This window comes from Gymnodraco acuticeps, unplaced genomic scaffold (assembly GCF_902827175.1).
Source record: "Gymnodraco acuticeps unplaced genomic scaffold, fGymAcu1.1, whole genome shotgun sequence".
NCBI classification, from domain to species: Eukaryota; Metazoa; Chordata; class Actinopteri; order Perciformes; family Bathydraconidae; genus Gymnodraco; species Gymnodraco acuticeps.
This window is the reverse complement of record NW_022992250.1, coordinates 5,313,833-5,330,114: the sequence shown is the minus strand read 5'-3', so window position 1 is coordinate 5,330,114 and position 16,282 is coordinate 5,313,833. Positions and strand designations below refer to the sequence as shown.

Genomic DNA, 16,282 nt, shown 5'->3' with positions numbered 1-16,282 from the left:
AGACACTGACTCCTTACTAGTGTTGCACGGTGTACCGATACTTGAAAGGTACCGCGATACCCTGCCGTTAAAAACGTTACGATTCCTCCGTTTCATTAGTATCGGTACTTTAAGAATGACGGGGAAAAGTACTCCGGTGAGAAAGCGCCGTTTTAATAAGAGCCGTGTGTGTTCAGTGCTCTGCTTCCACTCCCTGCACTGCAGCCGTGCCTGCTGTCCCGCCCCTCTCAAGCACGCTCTAAGTCCCTCCCCTCTCTCATGCACGCGCTAGCTGCCAGAGCATGTGAGAAAACGAGAAGCATGGCTGCCAGTGGGAGTGCAACTGCCGCTGCGCCTCGGCTTGTTGACAAAAAAGACGTCAGAAGCGAAATTTGGAAGTATTTGAGCTATATCTCTGACAGTGAGGGCAATCCTACGGACACCACAAGGCCGGTCTGTGAGACATTTATTAATTTTATTTAATACGAATTCTTGTCATTTATTTTATTTATTGTTCTCATTGTTTAAACGTTTGTGTTATGGTTATGGTTCTGGTGTGAAATAAAGCACAATAATTACATTTAAGACCGTTTCCCTTTTTTTAAGAAAATATCGAAAAATAATCGGAATCGCAATTCTTGACTTGGTATCAAAACCAAAATGTTGGTATCGTGACAACACTATAGCTACTCCTGACAGTTAAACCTGATATTTAGTAGGTCTGTTAAGTATTGAATGCTGATAATTCTGACTTAATTTGGCCGGTCAAAGTTGTTTGGGCTCGGATAAAATCGCTCCGTTACTTTCGTCCCGTGTTATGTATGTTGTGTATGTGTGGTGTCAGTGTGAGAGGATGACAGCGCGTATAATTTTGATGTGGCCCAAGAGCCAATCACAATAATACCTGCGATGCAGTGAACCAATCACCTTTGAGGGGGGGAAACCTATCGTTGATTAAACATTATCCAGTGTTTCCCCTGCCATTGTCTTGGAGGGGCGCTGCGCCCCGCCAACGGAGCCCCGCGCCCCCCTGAAATTCAAGGTGTTTAAAAAAAATATATATATACTTTTTTTTTTTTAAATATATATATAGCACCAAATTGCAAATAATCTATAACTACTGTCACTTTTCACATTGAACATGTGCTCTTTTATTAAATAAACTAAACGCTTTCATTTTAAGTTGTGAGTTTAGTGTTTTTGAACAGAAACACTGATGCATTAATCAATAACAATAATCCACAGCTCCTCTCTGCTCCAGAGGATTTAAAAAAAAAATATCCCAATGCCACAAAAATGCATCAGTGACGTGGTTGAAATCTTGTCTCCAGAAAACAAAAAACTGAAACAAGCGGTATCAGTGACTGTGTGTTTGATGTGGCTCTTTGCAGTAACATAGAAAAAATGTGGCTCTTAACCTCTGACTGGTTGGCCACCCCTGGAGTAGAGTAACAGGGAAAGCCTGCGTTAATACAGGTGGGTTCTTCCCCCCCTCCCCCGTGTAGAAATGAAGCGGGACAGCCGCGGTGAAAATGTTTGCTTCGAAAGAGTGAAACATACGGTTCAAATCAGGGTTTAATTATTGTTTTACAGAAACACGTTTAATAAGATCTGTCCTTTTAATGAATATTGTTGACGCTTCTGATTTAATGGAATCGTTTGAGTTTGGACCACCGGCCCAGTCGAAAATATCCCTACAGAATGCAATGACGGAAAACCGCTGTATCTGAAGGATTATTGAAGACACTGATGTTTTCAGTTTGAAGTGATTACATTAACAGTCGTTTGGTGGGTCTGAACATGCTTCAACACTGAACGACCAAAGTGAGTAAGGAGATTTTCTATGATACAGTATACTTCGTCATTGACACATTAGAGTCTCTGAAAATCTGCTTGGATCTACTGAAATAACACGAGAGAAAGAAGTCGGTCTGTTCACCAGAGTAAAACAAAGGAAACACTTGTGATAGACCACATAGGCAAAGTGCAATCTAATTTCCCCAGGATTTGAAATACCTCTTTGGAATGTCTGCTTCCTTGTTCAATGGAGGTGGAGAAAACAGCAGCACCTGTGTCTATTATTATAGTGTCTGTTACTCTGGATAACCTATGACACTGTCAAACATTACTAAGGCTATTTCTTCCAGAAAAGGATGACATTCAATTCACCTCCATCGGAATGACAAAATATGGACAATATGCCAGTAGAGTTAAATATACAAAAGTGAGTTTTGGTGTTTGACACTTTTCTTCTTTTTTTTCAATCCAGTCATGTAGTTGATCTCATTGATACATTATACTTTTAAAGCATGACATCCCCACTAGTGCAGATGGGTGAACAAATAAATCAACATCAGACAATAACTTCTTTAGAAATAGTTTATTTAGTGCATTTCTAGTTTGTCCACAGCAGGAACAAAAATAGTAAATTAATCTGTGCTCCCATTGGTCCAGGTGGTTCTGGTCCTACACCATTGGTCCATTCATGTTCTGGTGCAATACTATTGGTCCAGTAGTGTTCCGTCACCCTCCCATTGGTTCACTAGTGTTCTGGTATGACACTATTGGCTCACTAGTGTTCTCCTTAGGTCAGGAACACGTAAGACCAGAAAAAAAAACTGACCTTCAGCATGCTGCTACTGAGCAGAGGTCCACAAGCTTCCATGCAACAACAAACAAACAAACAAACAGCAAGGGGACGACAACAACAAACAGAAAGATAAACAACGGCATTGCTTGTAAGAAGTAAGCATGGAAGCATTTACAGTATTATTGTATATAACAACCTTATTTTAACCTGTTAAAGCCCTCAGGAGGTTTGTCTGATATACAACAGATCTTAAAAAGGTACACCCCCCCCCCTACACCCACCCACCCCCCAGACACATGCACGCTTACACACTCGCTTGCCCACACACTCCTACTACAAGCACAGCGTGTGCTCGACCACTCACACACGCACACGCACGGGCGTGCCTGCATGCAAACAAAGGATCAGTCCTCACAAGTGAACATGGAATACGTTTGTCACTTTTAAAAAATATGATTTAACCCCATGAGCTCTGTGTAAACATAGCATATGGTAGAATAGATAAATACTTCCTGTGTCACTCTAACTATCTTACCACTTTTCCCTTCTACCACCTAGTTAATACTTGGACTCTTTGGTTCTCTGTAACAGTCTGTTTATCTAAGTATGTGACTGACTGACTCTCTCTATCCCTCTTGCGTTGCTCCAACTCCCTCCCTTGTCCTCTCTGGGTATGATACAGTGGGAAGGGTATTCAAAGGAAGGTTCTCGTCCCCCTGCAGGCCGGAGCAGCAGACGGATTGATTGTCCTTGATTTATTTACATCACAGTCAGTCACAGTGGGCTCCGTTAAGTGGAAGATAACACTCCTGTCCCCCTTCGTATTTTCTCCTCGCCTCCTCCTACCCCACACCAGCCTGATGTGTGGGCATGTCGGCCTGAGATCTTTGTGTGTGTGCGTGCGTGTCTGTGGGTGTGTGTGAGGGGTGGGGGGCTAGGATAAGTCGTTGTTGCTGGGCGACTTCCCTCCGCCATTAAGTATGGCCGAAGCGCTGCGACTCTTGGTTGGTGTGCCGCTGCCGGACCGAGAGAGTTCTGTCAGGTCATGGAGGGAGGGCTCCCTGTACATGGCCACTGCACACACACACACACACACACACACACACACACACACACACACACACACACACACACACACACACACACACACACACACACACACACACACACACACACACACACACACACACACACACACACACACACACACACACACACACACACACAAACGGGAGAGAGGAATCATCAATTAAATGATTAATCAAGTTGTTGGTCTGAATCACTCTTGGTGTGAATGCCTTGTTCAAGCAGTTGGGTACATCTAGTTCCTGTGCTGGCAGAAAACAGAGATCTTTGCTTTATTCAAAAGTGATTCTGGTTGTAGAAAAAGTTCTGAATTTACTACCTAAGGGAATTCCTGTATTGCTGTAATGCATCGATCCATGCAAATATAAGTAGATTCAGCCCCTAGTTTTGCTGATATAGGCTTAGTTTGTCGGGGGACATCTTACTTCTTCCTTCTCTCTGTCTATACCTGTGTACTCTCATGTTCCGATTAACCCAGCTTCCCCAAATGTCTTTCTTTTTGGTATCTATATACGCCGGGATCCGGAGTCATGGATGATCCTGCGGTCCTGTGTCCTGCATCGCGAGCCCTGGATCTTGAGTCGTGGCTGTGGTCCTGGATCATAGGTCCTGGATGGATATCCTCGTGGATTCATCTTCCTATTATACACACATGCATTTCCAAACATTTGGACTACCTATGTTGCAAATGTATTATCTTTTCAATTTACACACGGCATCTATTGCACGTCTGTCCGTCCTGGGAGAGGGATCCCTCCTCTGTTGCTCTCCCTGAGGTTTCTCCCATTTTCCCCTTTAAACTGTGGGTTTTCTTCGGAAGTTTTTCCTTGTACGATGTGAGGGTCTAAGGATAGAGGGTTGTCATTGTATTGTCATACTGATATCCTGTACACACTGTGAAGACCACTGAGACAAATGTAACATTTATGATATTGGGCTATATAAAAAGAAAAAGAAAAAAAAAGTAACAATTATCTAGTCTTTAACAATTATTATATTCCTTGAAAGTTTCTGTTTTACATCATTGACATAAATCAACTTTAAAGTTTCTAGCCAGAAAACAGCTGCTTATTTACACACCCAGCAGGTACGGAGCACCATTAGCATTCATTTGGAGTCGTGTTTGTGTCCAATAGTCGCTCTCCTTTTAGCTTTGCTCTCCACTTATCTCTTGGAAAGATACCTGGCTATTTAGCTGCTAAATCATCCAATATTCTCACCAGCTCGTCGCCATCTTTGTCAGCCTGCTGTCTGCTGTTGGGAACATTGTGTACAGCTGTTTTTTAGAGCTTTTTTTAGGCATGTGATCTATTCATATAAAGCTACTGATTGAAGCCAGTCTTTTAATTGTCTCCCTCCCTTTATGTGTTTCTTCATTGCTCTTTCCACACTGTGTATTTGCGTTTTAATTTGAACTTTCTTTTGCATTAGATCATGATGTGCCATCACCCCAGTCTGTAAAAGAAAAGTCTCACTTTGGGCAAACAACACATCGCATCTGTTTGTATAAATGTTTAAAAGATGAGTTCAGTTTGAGTTTTAAGAAGTAAGCTGTCACGGTCATGAAAAATTCATTCTTTACAAACAAGGCATCATTCTGTACCTCCTTGTGAATCTATTTTAGAGTCTTGTCACTTTGGGCAAACCAAGCAATATTTCACATTTAAATAGGAAGACACCCCTGTCAATCAAATCTGATCCAAGCAGACCTTCAGAGCCCTTATGAAGCAGATTTACTGTTGAATGCTACGTCTTATAAACAATAATTAGGGATGTTTACAAGTGATATTGTTGCTGCTTTTGCAAAGACAAGCTGATTGCTTTCCATTTTCCTTTGAGCTTAGCAACTCAAAACAGTGACAGGACACACAGCATTTTGTTTTCCACAGTTACTTTGGCTCTTCCACTGTGGGATAGCTACTTATAGCTTGCCGCTAAAATAAGGCTCTATTCTCTGCCTGTTTGGTTGCGCAATGGCTTATACACTTTCATTGTGCCATAAATATTTTTACCAGGGGCATACAGACAATACAGAAACTGCTCCTAGTACTAGACTCCTGGTACTAGGATGGGTTAAAAGCAGAGAACACATTTCACTGTGTGTGCTGTGTGCTCTGCATGTGTGACCATTAAAGAGGGTTTCATCCCTCCCAATATAACTATAAAGGCACAATGAAAGCCAGACTTATTGGGAACCAATGTAGGTGAGTTTAATGCTGATGGTGTAATTTTTCTCTATCTCTATTACAATGTGAAGTCAATAATATTCTATTTGTTTTTTGTATAGGTTTTTGTGCACCTAAATGGTCTGCAAAGGCTAACCCCCCCCCCCCCCCCCCCCCCCCTGCCTGAAACGCCCCCATTGTAGTCCTTTGTTTACTTCCTTAACTTAGTGACATGACTAAGTAACACCAGCGTTTCTATTGGCTAGCGCTCCAACACATTGTACGTGATTGGAGCGGGACATCTCTAATGGCTGACCAATTACAACTGAGCTGGCCAGCTAACCAATCAGAGCAGACCGAGGGGGAAAAGAGGTGCTGCAACACAGGCAGTATGAGAAAAATAAAGAGCTTTTTGAACATTAACGCATGTAAACATGTCACAGTAGAGGCACAAAATACTATCATTAACCTGAAAATGAGCATAATAGGGACCCTTAACTTAAAGTGGACCTATCATGCTATATTTGAATAATATATTGGAGGGCCATACCTATATAAAACATGTCTGTGAAGTTTTTTTCTCAAAATACCAAACAGATCATGCATTTTAGCCATGCCTCGTTTCGCTCTATTTGCTCTTTTTTAGCCCTGTTTTTGCAAGGGCTGAATCTGTGAGAAGTCTTCTTCGCTGCTTTTGTGGCAGACTACAGCGCCACCTACAGGCCTGGCATATGTACTACAGCGTCTCCAGCGCTTTCGAACGGCAATGGCCGTGGCTGTCTCCTCCTGATAGGTGGAGAGTTGCCCATATAGGCGGAGCTCCTCGTTTCTGATGTCAGAGATATTTAAAATCTGTATCAGTCTGTATCAGATCCGTTGCAGCCCCGTTTTTAGAGATTTGGGTGTGGAGGAAAAGAGAGAGGGTTGTGTTTTCTGACACTTTGTGAGTTCCCTGACACCCCGGGGACACATATTCCTGTATAAAAGACGTACAAAAGTGCATTTTGCATGATAGGTCCCCTTTAAGTCTGTGCCTGCTTGTTTAAACGTTGTGCAGTTCACTCCCCTACTAGCCTTACCTTTGAGTGGTTTCGGTATAAAGTGTGCAGCGGCCTTGTTCTTCTTGACGTGGTTCCCCTTCATGATCCCCCCCTCCTTGTTGAGTCCGAGGTACCAGGCTCGACCTGAGGCCTGCTGCCGGTACAGCATGGAGGAGTAGGTGACGTAGTAGTTCTCAAACACCGACTCCTTGAACTTACACTCCGGGGTAAAATGTTCCTGAGGGGGAAGGCGTGACAGATATTAGAAGAAATAGTGGAAGAATGAGGAGAGTGAGTAAACATGGAGAGGTGGGGTGTTATTTATTATTATTATTAGAGTGAGTCACAGAGGCTATGAGACTATAATGACAACTCCATTAACAACAGTTAAATCATATGATCATATTGCCATCAGTGTGTTCATCCATCATGTGCTCCACTGTTTGAATCATTATCTCGGCCGTGTCTCAGAACAAACTGCACCAACTTAGGACAGCTGACATTTGCATTTTCTTATTCCTGCATCGCCATAGCAACTGGCTACTCCCTTGAATACCAACCAGCCCACTGAGAGAAAGATGGAGCTCACGTTGCCGGGGGAAACGGAAAGATACGGAAAGGATCTCTCCGTCATCCCTTTTAATTGAACTAAGTTTGGTGTGTGTAGGATATTCAAATAGCTTTGATATGAAAAGGAGAATAGATTTATCTATTCATATTTTGTGTTTGTGTATTTTAATACAAGGTGATAAGATGCTACTATTGATTGTGACAGAGAGCATGCAAGACTGGACACAATGGTCAGATATTGTGGTGGTGTACGTGCCTGCACAGGCGTAGCAGCACGGCTTTTATTACTTTGACGTGTGGGCCATTTTTCTATTTCCTCTGTTAGTTTTCATCTCTTAGTTTCGCAGATTTCCTTAGATTGCTGAAAGTGCGTATTGTTGTTGTTGATTACTTTTGTTTTATTGCATCTGCACCGCCCACCATCCCTGCCCAAGAGCTAAAGTGAGGTGCTTAATGTACTACATGCACAGCGTGTAGTACAGTCTAGCTGGGAAGGCATAAAATCAAATTTCAGATCGATGTGTAAATGGATAAAAAACGAGCTTCCTAGCAGAGAATGACTGTAGGGGGATAAACAGGAGGCTGGAGGATGATCTGACATCAATCCTGTGAAGCCTGATATCAGTGGATAGATAAGCGTGGCTCAGATGCTGGATTATAGCACCCAGTGGCATCTTAGTCACAAGACAACACTGTAGTGAATGGATTGGTGTGATTATAGGACGATAATCAGACTAGTCAAAATGAAACTGCTGCTGTTACTCAACCCAAAGGAAAGATTTGAGTCCCTTTATAGTTTATGATGATGATGATGATGATGATGATGATGATGATGATGATGATGATGATGATGATGATGATGATGATGATGATGATGATTATGCTGTGAGTGTGTGTGTGCTGACGTACAGAGGTGTAGAGAAAGCCTTCGTTGTTCATCGCCAGATAGAGTTTGGTCTGCACGCCCTGGATGGCCACGACACGAAGCCCCACCGGGATCAGGTTGAACACAGCTACGAATGCACAAACAAACCCACACAAATGCACACACACACACACACACACACACACACACACACACACACACACACACACACACACACACACACACACACACACACGCAGCAAACAAACACACACACAGTGAACACAGAGGGAAACAGAGAGAAAATCCTCATCAATATCAATGTAGCATCTGGTATGTTGACACCTCCATTTAGCAACAGAGAAGTTATTTCACAAGGTCAGTCAAGTGCTACAGACGCTGGCTTCCACTAATGATTTACCCGCGGTCATTAAGAGTAGGAGAAAAAGGGTTAGAATTGGCGAAAAAGGTAACAATTCAGAGTTTGCAACGCATGTTTTATATGTAAAGCTACAGAGTCACAGCTATTTCCAATATTAGTAATGCAAATATTAATGCTGGAGCTTACTCAATCAGTCAAATATGTTTTCTATTGATCCCTTTATCCAAAGATGATGCCTTCAAATGGCTCGGTTTGTTTGAAAAATACTTGATGATTTATGTAAAATGATTTATATAATAAGGATTGCACCACTGCTTTTTGCAGATGATGTGGTTCTAATGGCTTCATCGGTCTGCGACCTTCAGCACTCACTGGATCGGTTCGCAACCGAGTGTGAAGCGGCTGGGATGAGGATCAGCACCTCCAAATCTGAGGCCATGGTTCTCAGCAGGAAACCGATGGACTGTCCACTCCAGGTAGGGAATGAGTCCTTACCCCAAGTGAAGGAGTTCAAGTATCTCGGGGTCTTGTTCTCGAGTGAGGGAACAATGGAGCGTGAGATGGGCCGGAGAATCGGAGCAGCGGGAGCGGTACTGCAGTCGCTTTACCGCACCGTTGTGACGAAAAGGGAGCTGAGCCAGAAGGCAAAGCTCTCGGTCTTCCGGGCCATTTTCGTTCCTACCCTCACCTATGGTCATGAAGGATGGGTCATGACCGAAAGAACGAGATCGCGGATACAAGCGGCCGAGATGGGTTTTCTCCGCAGGGTGGCTGGTGTCTCCCTTAGGGATAAGGTGAGAAGTTCGGTCATCAGGGAGGGACTCGGAGTTGAGCCGCTCCTCCTTCGCGTCGAAAGGAGCCAGTTGAGGTGGTTCGGGCACCTAGTTAGGATGCCACCTGGGCGCCTCCCTAGGGAGGTGTTCCAGGCACGTCCAGCTGGGAAGAGACCAAGGGGTAGACCTAGGACCAGGTGGAGGGATTATATCTCTTCGCTGGCCTGGGAGCGCCTTGGGATCCCCCAGTCAGAGCTGGTTGATGTCGCCAGGGAAAAGAAAGTTTGGGGCTCTCTGCTGGAACTGCTACCCCCGCGACCCGACCACGGATAAGCGGGAGAAGATGGATGGATGGATGGATGGATTTATATAATTATTTAAAGGTGACATATCATGCTCATTTTCCGGGTCATAATTGTATTTTGCATTCCTAATATAACATGGTTTAACATTAAAAAAAAACACATTGCTTTTCTCATACTGTCCGTCTAAATATGCCTGTATTCACCCGCTGTCTGAAATGCGTAGTTTTAGTGCCTGTCTCTTTAAAAAAATCTATTCTACTCTGATTGGTGTCGTTGAAAATATGGCACACAAACTACAACAAATATGTAAAATAAGGGTAAATATCAATATTGCCCAGCCCTAATTGTCAGGCATGTCTGATAAAGTACAGTGACACCAGAATAAGTAGAGATTGAAAGCCTGTTCATCTACACATTTGTGGGTGCATCAGGAGAGTTACATCAAATAACTGAAACTATCCATCTTGTTTGTTGTTCTCTTCGCTCTGGTACATTCAGTTGGCACAAGCGAAAAAGTTATTTATATTTTCTACAGTCGCTCTTTAGCGGGGACTTAATTATTCCGGGCAATTTGATGAGCCATGCTCTTGTTTAATTACAATCCATTTAGCCAACCATGTTCTTTTATAATGACTGCAGTTATATGGAGATGTGGATTACATGGATTATCCATTGAAATTCAGTCACAGGCGACTGATTTTACGTGGGTGGGCGTTTATATCATGTGTACCCCATGTAATCATCTAATTAAAGAAGACGCTGCGTTTGTTGCCGTGTCTGTTCCTTTGTGCATTTAACAGTAGGTGGCCTGAGAAGCAGCAGAGATTAATGCATGATGTTTGCAGCTGGCAACTCCAACTGTGCACGGGAAGGAGAGTGATTGCTGTCAGAGCCACAACAGCAAGATTCAATTAGCCGTATCAATCACACAATGTAGCCTGTGTGTGTGTGTGTGTGTGTGTGTGTGTGTGTGTGTGTGTGTGTGTGTGTGTGTGTGTGTGTGTGTGTGTGTGTGTGTGTGTGTGGGTGTGTGTGTGGGTGTGTGTGTGTGTGTGTGTGTGTGTGTGTGTGTGTGTGTGTGTGTGTGTGTGTGTGTGTGTTTGTGTGTGTGAAAAAGAGATAGAGCCAGTGAGAGAAAATAGGTATTGCAATGTGTATCCTGTTGAATGTGTGGAGATTTAACGGATTACTAGCCAGGGAACATTTAACACAGAAAGTGTAGATAAAAACTGACATTTGAAGAAAAAGCAGCCACCAGTTTCCTAATTAAATGAACACTTGACATGTTGCTGAGTGACTGCCTGAGATTAAATTCCCACATCTGACAGATTTTCAGAAGTCTATCACTAAATTGGATTTAAACTGGTATTGGTACACCAAAGTGCATGGGAATTAAACTAAACCAGATCTTGCTAGATATTGAACCTTCAATATGTTGCGATATTCTGTTTTATTTTGAACTCGTAGTGAATATTGAGATTTTAAAAAAGCGTGGTTTGAGTCTACATTACTTTGAAGTGGAGCAATTTTACAAGATATAATTCAACCCTGTGCTGTAGCTAATAGTAACATGTATTTGTCGTTACAGCTACAGGAAGTCATGGATTTTTACCAGCTTTGAAGTACACACATTTATCTTCCCATGTATGGAAACTTAAGCTCTCCAAAGCTGGAAACAGTTCGTTTCTTAATAGATTGACAGACTGTTTTTGAAATGTAATGATTTGGTGCTTTTCTTTGAATCTTATGTTAGTATAGTAAATACCCTTGGGGTTTGGACTGTTGCTCGGATAAAAACAAGCATTTTGAAAATGTCACCTTGGATTCTGGGAATAGTGATTGCCATTATTCACTGTTTTCTGACGTTTTATAGCGAAAACAGGGAAAGGGAAAGATTAAAAAAGATTAAGCTTTAAAGAAAATAATGGAAATTGTAGCCAAGGTTGATTTTGAAACAGATGACGAAAAAAGTTAATCAGTGGAAAAACTTGGATGGAAATGTTTTTTCTGTCACGCAAAGGTCAGATTTCGACCTACCGTAGGTGCTGTCTTCATCCTTTGTTCCATCGATGATGCCATCAGGCTGCATCTGCAGCTGGAAGCCCTGGCTGCAGGAGAGCCTGGTCACTATGCCCTTTAGCTGGGGCTCTGAGAGGAGCAGAATAGACAGAAGCATTAACTTACTCCATATCACTGCCATGTGATCACATGTATCAAATCCAGCAATCACCAAGAAGCCGGAAGTATCAGAGGAGGAGAAGCTGTTTATTTTTCCTATCACAGGGCCTCCAGGGCCCAATATCGATCCTTGACCCCTGTACACTGTGGCGTAGCCTACATACAAATCAAAAAATAATTGACGGATGAAATGTGAGAACAGGAGGAGCTGGAGCTCTGCTTGGATACGGATCCTGCTTTAATGAGAACATTAGCTATCACAGACACATGCTGCTACAACACTTTGCTGCAGTACTACACAAAGTTATTCACATGTGATGTTTGTGTTGGCATGCAACATGATACATTCCTGAGCTACTGCTACGAGGAGGGTGATGAATGATGAAGGACCAGCCTCAGTGATGAGAGAAAATGGTGTTGGCTGGAAGTGATGATGGTAATGAAGCTGCTGCTGCTGATGAAGATGGTTGAGGTCCCACTTTTCTATCCATCATTCTCACACCTGGTGGTCGCTTTCTCTTCCGTTTCTTCCTCGATCCAAACAATTTGACTCGGGAGAACACATTCAGCTTGCTCGGCTTCTCGCTGGTTCCTTTGCTGTTGCTCGGGCTGCCACGGCACGCATTCGCCTTCTCCCTCGCCTGGCGCTTCTGGCGGATCAGGGAGCTCGCGATAGCCGCTGCCCGGGACATGTTCCCCGGGTGGAGTGAAACAAGGCTGCGCGTCCCGTTTGGAAGATATAGATAAAGCGACGGGTGTGTGTGTTTTGCTCTGAAAAAGGGGGTCTACTACACCACCCACGGCTCAGTTCGCATCGCACACTGGCCGCTGCAGCAGTCCCTTGATGTTAAAACGCGTCCAGAATCCTCCATCGCTGCGTCCTGGCGCTTCATGGAAGTTCTTAAACAAATCCAGAAATCTGCCAGTGATGAGGCTCACCCCCCTCTCCCCCAAGGGGTCCGAGTGGCAAAGGTTGTCTAAGTAATACCCCCCCCCCCCCCCTCAGGTGATTCTTCTTCTGGCTGTCCCGAGAGAGGAGGATGAAGAGGGTGCATCAAGTCCGGGTGCAAGTGGCGAATCAACAAGCTTATGAACTGGTGCGAAGGACACAGGCGGGTGTTGTGGTGCTCACTGCAGCTGCTGCCTGCTCTTCCTCTGCTGCTGCTCTCCCTCTGCTCTCCCCCGGCAATGCTCCGCTCGTCGACGCTATCCGTGACAGAAATGCAGCAACCGGGATGTTTGTCAGTGAAACAGCTCGGGGCCGGATCAGCGGGAAACGGTTCATGATGCAGCCGTGCTGTTCATAAGACTGCTGCAGCCCTGCCCGCCGCGAGGAGGAAGATGAGGAAGAACGAGGAGGGGGTAGAGGAGGTCGGGGTGTGCATGTGTGTGCGTTGTGTGTGCGTGTGTGTGTGTATGTGTGTGTGTGTGTGTGTGTGTGTGTGTGTGTGTGTGTGTGTGTGTGTGTGGTGTGTGTGTGTGTGTGTGGTGTGTGTGTGTGTGTGTGTGTGTGTGTGTGTGTGTGTGTGTGTGTGTGTGTGAGGAGAGCGTGGCGAGGGGCAGCTCTCCCTCATAGGGCACCTGTAGCCCTGAACCACACGTGGCATGATATTTACATGTTATAGGCTAGTGATGTGTGATAAATAGATTGAGAGGGGGGGGGGGGAGAACAAATAAACAGTGAAATAAGAGAGACAGGTGAATGAATGAATGAAAGGAGAAATAATGGAAAAACAGAGGGGGTGGGGTGTAATGGAGAATATGAAATGAGTTTTTGAGTGAGTGTGTAAGAAGGAGGGAAAAACTACAAATGGATTGGGAAAAGAGAAAGATGAATGAAGGAGAGGAGGACAAAATAAAGTGAGATGAAAGATTAATAGGGAGCATGTGAGTGGGAGAGAGATTAAGGGCTGGAGACAGACGACATTGGGTATACAGTATGAGCATACAGGAATACATAAAATATGAGGAGTAAAGATAGAGAAAGGTAAGTGAAGACACACTGTTGGAAGAGAGAGAGAGGCCTTGTGTGTGTGTGTGTGTGTGTGTGTGTGTGTGTGTGTGTGTGGTGTGTGTGTGTGTGTGTGTGTGTGTGTGTGTGTGTGTGTGTGTGTGTGTGTGTGTGTGTGTGTGAGTGTGTGTGTGTGTGTGTGTGTGTGTGTGTGTGTGTGTTGTGTGTGTGTGTGTGTGTGTGTGTGTTTGAGAGAGACAGCGGTGGAAGGAGGGGCTCTCATCTTATTTTGGTGCAGAGGTTCACCACTGCTGAAAGGCTGCAGCGTGCAAGAAGAACGAGGTGAATAACGGAGACAGCAGTACAGATGAGTTATGTTGTTTTTTCTATAGCTGTTCATTTTGCATTTCCACCAGTATGGAGGAACATGTGCAATCAGCCAACCCATGCATGTCGACTGGCTGCAGGCAAAGCCCCCCGGATGCACAGCTGTCAATGGCAGATACAGCCGCAACTGTGCATGGCAGCAGTAAGTCCATAGAAGACGAGGCGGCGGACAAAGAGCAGCCTGATTCACAGCCGAGGTCGACCTGTGGCACCTGGCGCCGAGCAGCAGGCAGAGCCAAGTGTTGTTGCTGTTGTTCACCAGGGAGAAAGGTAGTGAAAATCGATGGCTGGACAGCAAGAGGATGTGGTGAGCAGTAAATTACAGGACTGAAGAGGAGGAAAACTCTGTAAGCTGGAGCTGGGGCTGTGAGAATCAGACAGAGGGTAGAGGAGAGAGTGATGGACTGTTGACAGAAACTGGGATCAGGACCTGGTCATTGAAAGGGAGTCTTTACCCTTGACTGAAGGAGTAGAACACCTGTGGCCTCTTGGTTAGGTAAGAACCTTGTAAATGTATAAATATAGTTTGTGGTATACAGTAGTTCAAATGAACCCACTTCCACCGAGAGACAACACTTGAGCCATGAAATATTGAATAACAAGTCTGAGGTGTCAACTGAAACATCAAAATATGAGAGCAAACGCTTACATCCACTGTAATGAAATGACTGAAAGCTAAGCATTCATCTTTCATTTATGAGCTAATGCTTTTAAAACCACACCACGTGCCCCTAAAAGCAAAAGCCAACAAACAAGACGTAACAGCACAATGGACGCTCCAGGGAACACAACCAGATATTATGTGACTCTGAGGAACGAGGAACTCACCCTTTGGCGTTAAATCAGCACATTAACTAATTTATTGTTTCAGAAAACACCAACATCAATAAGTTAGTTAGTGGAAAAGCAGCCAAGCAACACAGAGAGAAATAATTATGAAGGGAGTTGTTTCCAGGAATGATAAAATACTCTGTTAAATAAATGGATTGCGTCGATAAATCACACATAAACAAAAGTCTGTTTCGATTATTGCACTTAGACAATCAAATTAAATAATAGATCCTGATGGTATTTACTACAGAACATTTATAGAAGATATCCAGAGAGAGAGAGAGAGCACTTATGTGTGTGACTCTCAGTCTAACTATGGATGCCAGTTATAGCATAATAAGAAGCGGATCAGCAGTTTACATAATAGATTATAGGAGGCTGTGGCTCAGTGAATAGTGCGCTGAACTTCGAATCAGGGGGTAGCAAGTTCGAGTCCCACTGCAGTCAGCATGTCGTTGTGTGGGGTTTGTCCACAGTACTGAATGTATGTAAGTCGCTTTGGATAAAAGTGTCTAACAAGTGAAATGTAATGTAATGTAATTAAACACTTTGCAAACCATCTTTTAGAAAGAATACCATCAAACCACCACTGAACAATACGTGTTTACAACAGGGATGCAAAACGACTTTTTAATATCGATTAATCTGCATGTTATTTTACAGATTGTGGATGTATCATGTATTCATAGATCCCAATTTATCCGAGTCTAAAGTGATGTCTTTAAATGTTTTATTCTGACAAACAGTTTTCAGTTTAGTGTGATTACAGAAAATACTTTAACGAATCTCAAGAGTGTGTGGAATTTTTTTTTTCTGTTGATAATCGTTGCAGCTTTAGTTTACACATGTTTGTCTTTTCAAGAGCTGGAATAGCCATACTTTTTTTGACTTTTAAGGACATTTTAGTTTAAAATTAAAAAAGGTTTAAATCCTATTGTGGCCAAATGAACGACGTAAGAAACCGCCCTACAAGCTGATATACATTTTCAGTCAATTATAAGTCTAGAGGGCTGAAACTGTTAATAACAATATTGGTATAAATAATGTAAACCAAACTGAACAGCTTATTTAATGCTTCCCATTTGAGACTTCTGCTTAGCTCTAAAATATGTATCTGTCCTGTGAGTATGGAGGACACTGATACAAGTTTATGATTACAGTTCCTGAAATAAAGATCTGT

General features: G+C 43.5%; 1 protein-coding gene across 2 annotated transcripts in view; it reads right to left on the bottom strand.

Moving 5' to 3' along the window:
* Positions 1-2,344: 2,344 nt before the first annotated feature.
* fgf13b (fibroblast growth factor 13b) overlaps positions 2,345-16,282 on the bottom strand; it is a 36,811-nt gene continuing 22,873 nt past the window's right edge. Inside the window, exons 1-5 of one of the 2 annotated variants that reach the window (XM_034206600.1) lie at positions 12,436-12,921; positions 11,793-11,903; positions 8,340-8,443; positions 6,900-7,098; positions 2,345-3,643 (exon numbers count right to left, since the gene is read on the bottom strand). In XM_034206600.1, the coding sequence (XP_034062491.1) occupies positions 3,504-3,643; positions 6,900-7,098; positions 8,340-8,443; positions 11,793-11,903; positions 12,436-12,625 (744 nt within the window). In that variant the 5' untranslated portion in view covers positions 12,626-12,921 and the 3' untranslated portion in view covers positions 2,345-3,503. Of the gene's footprint in view, positions 3,644-6,899; positions 7,099-8,339; positions 8,444-11,792; positions 11,904-12,435; positions 12,922-16,282 lie in introns of those variants that run through there. The other variant, XM_034206601.1, reaches the window with a different exon arrangement.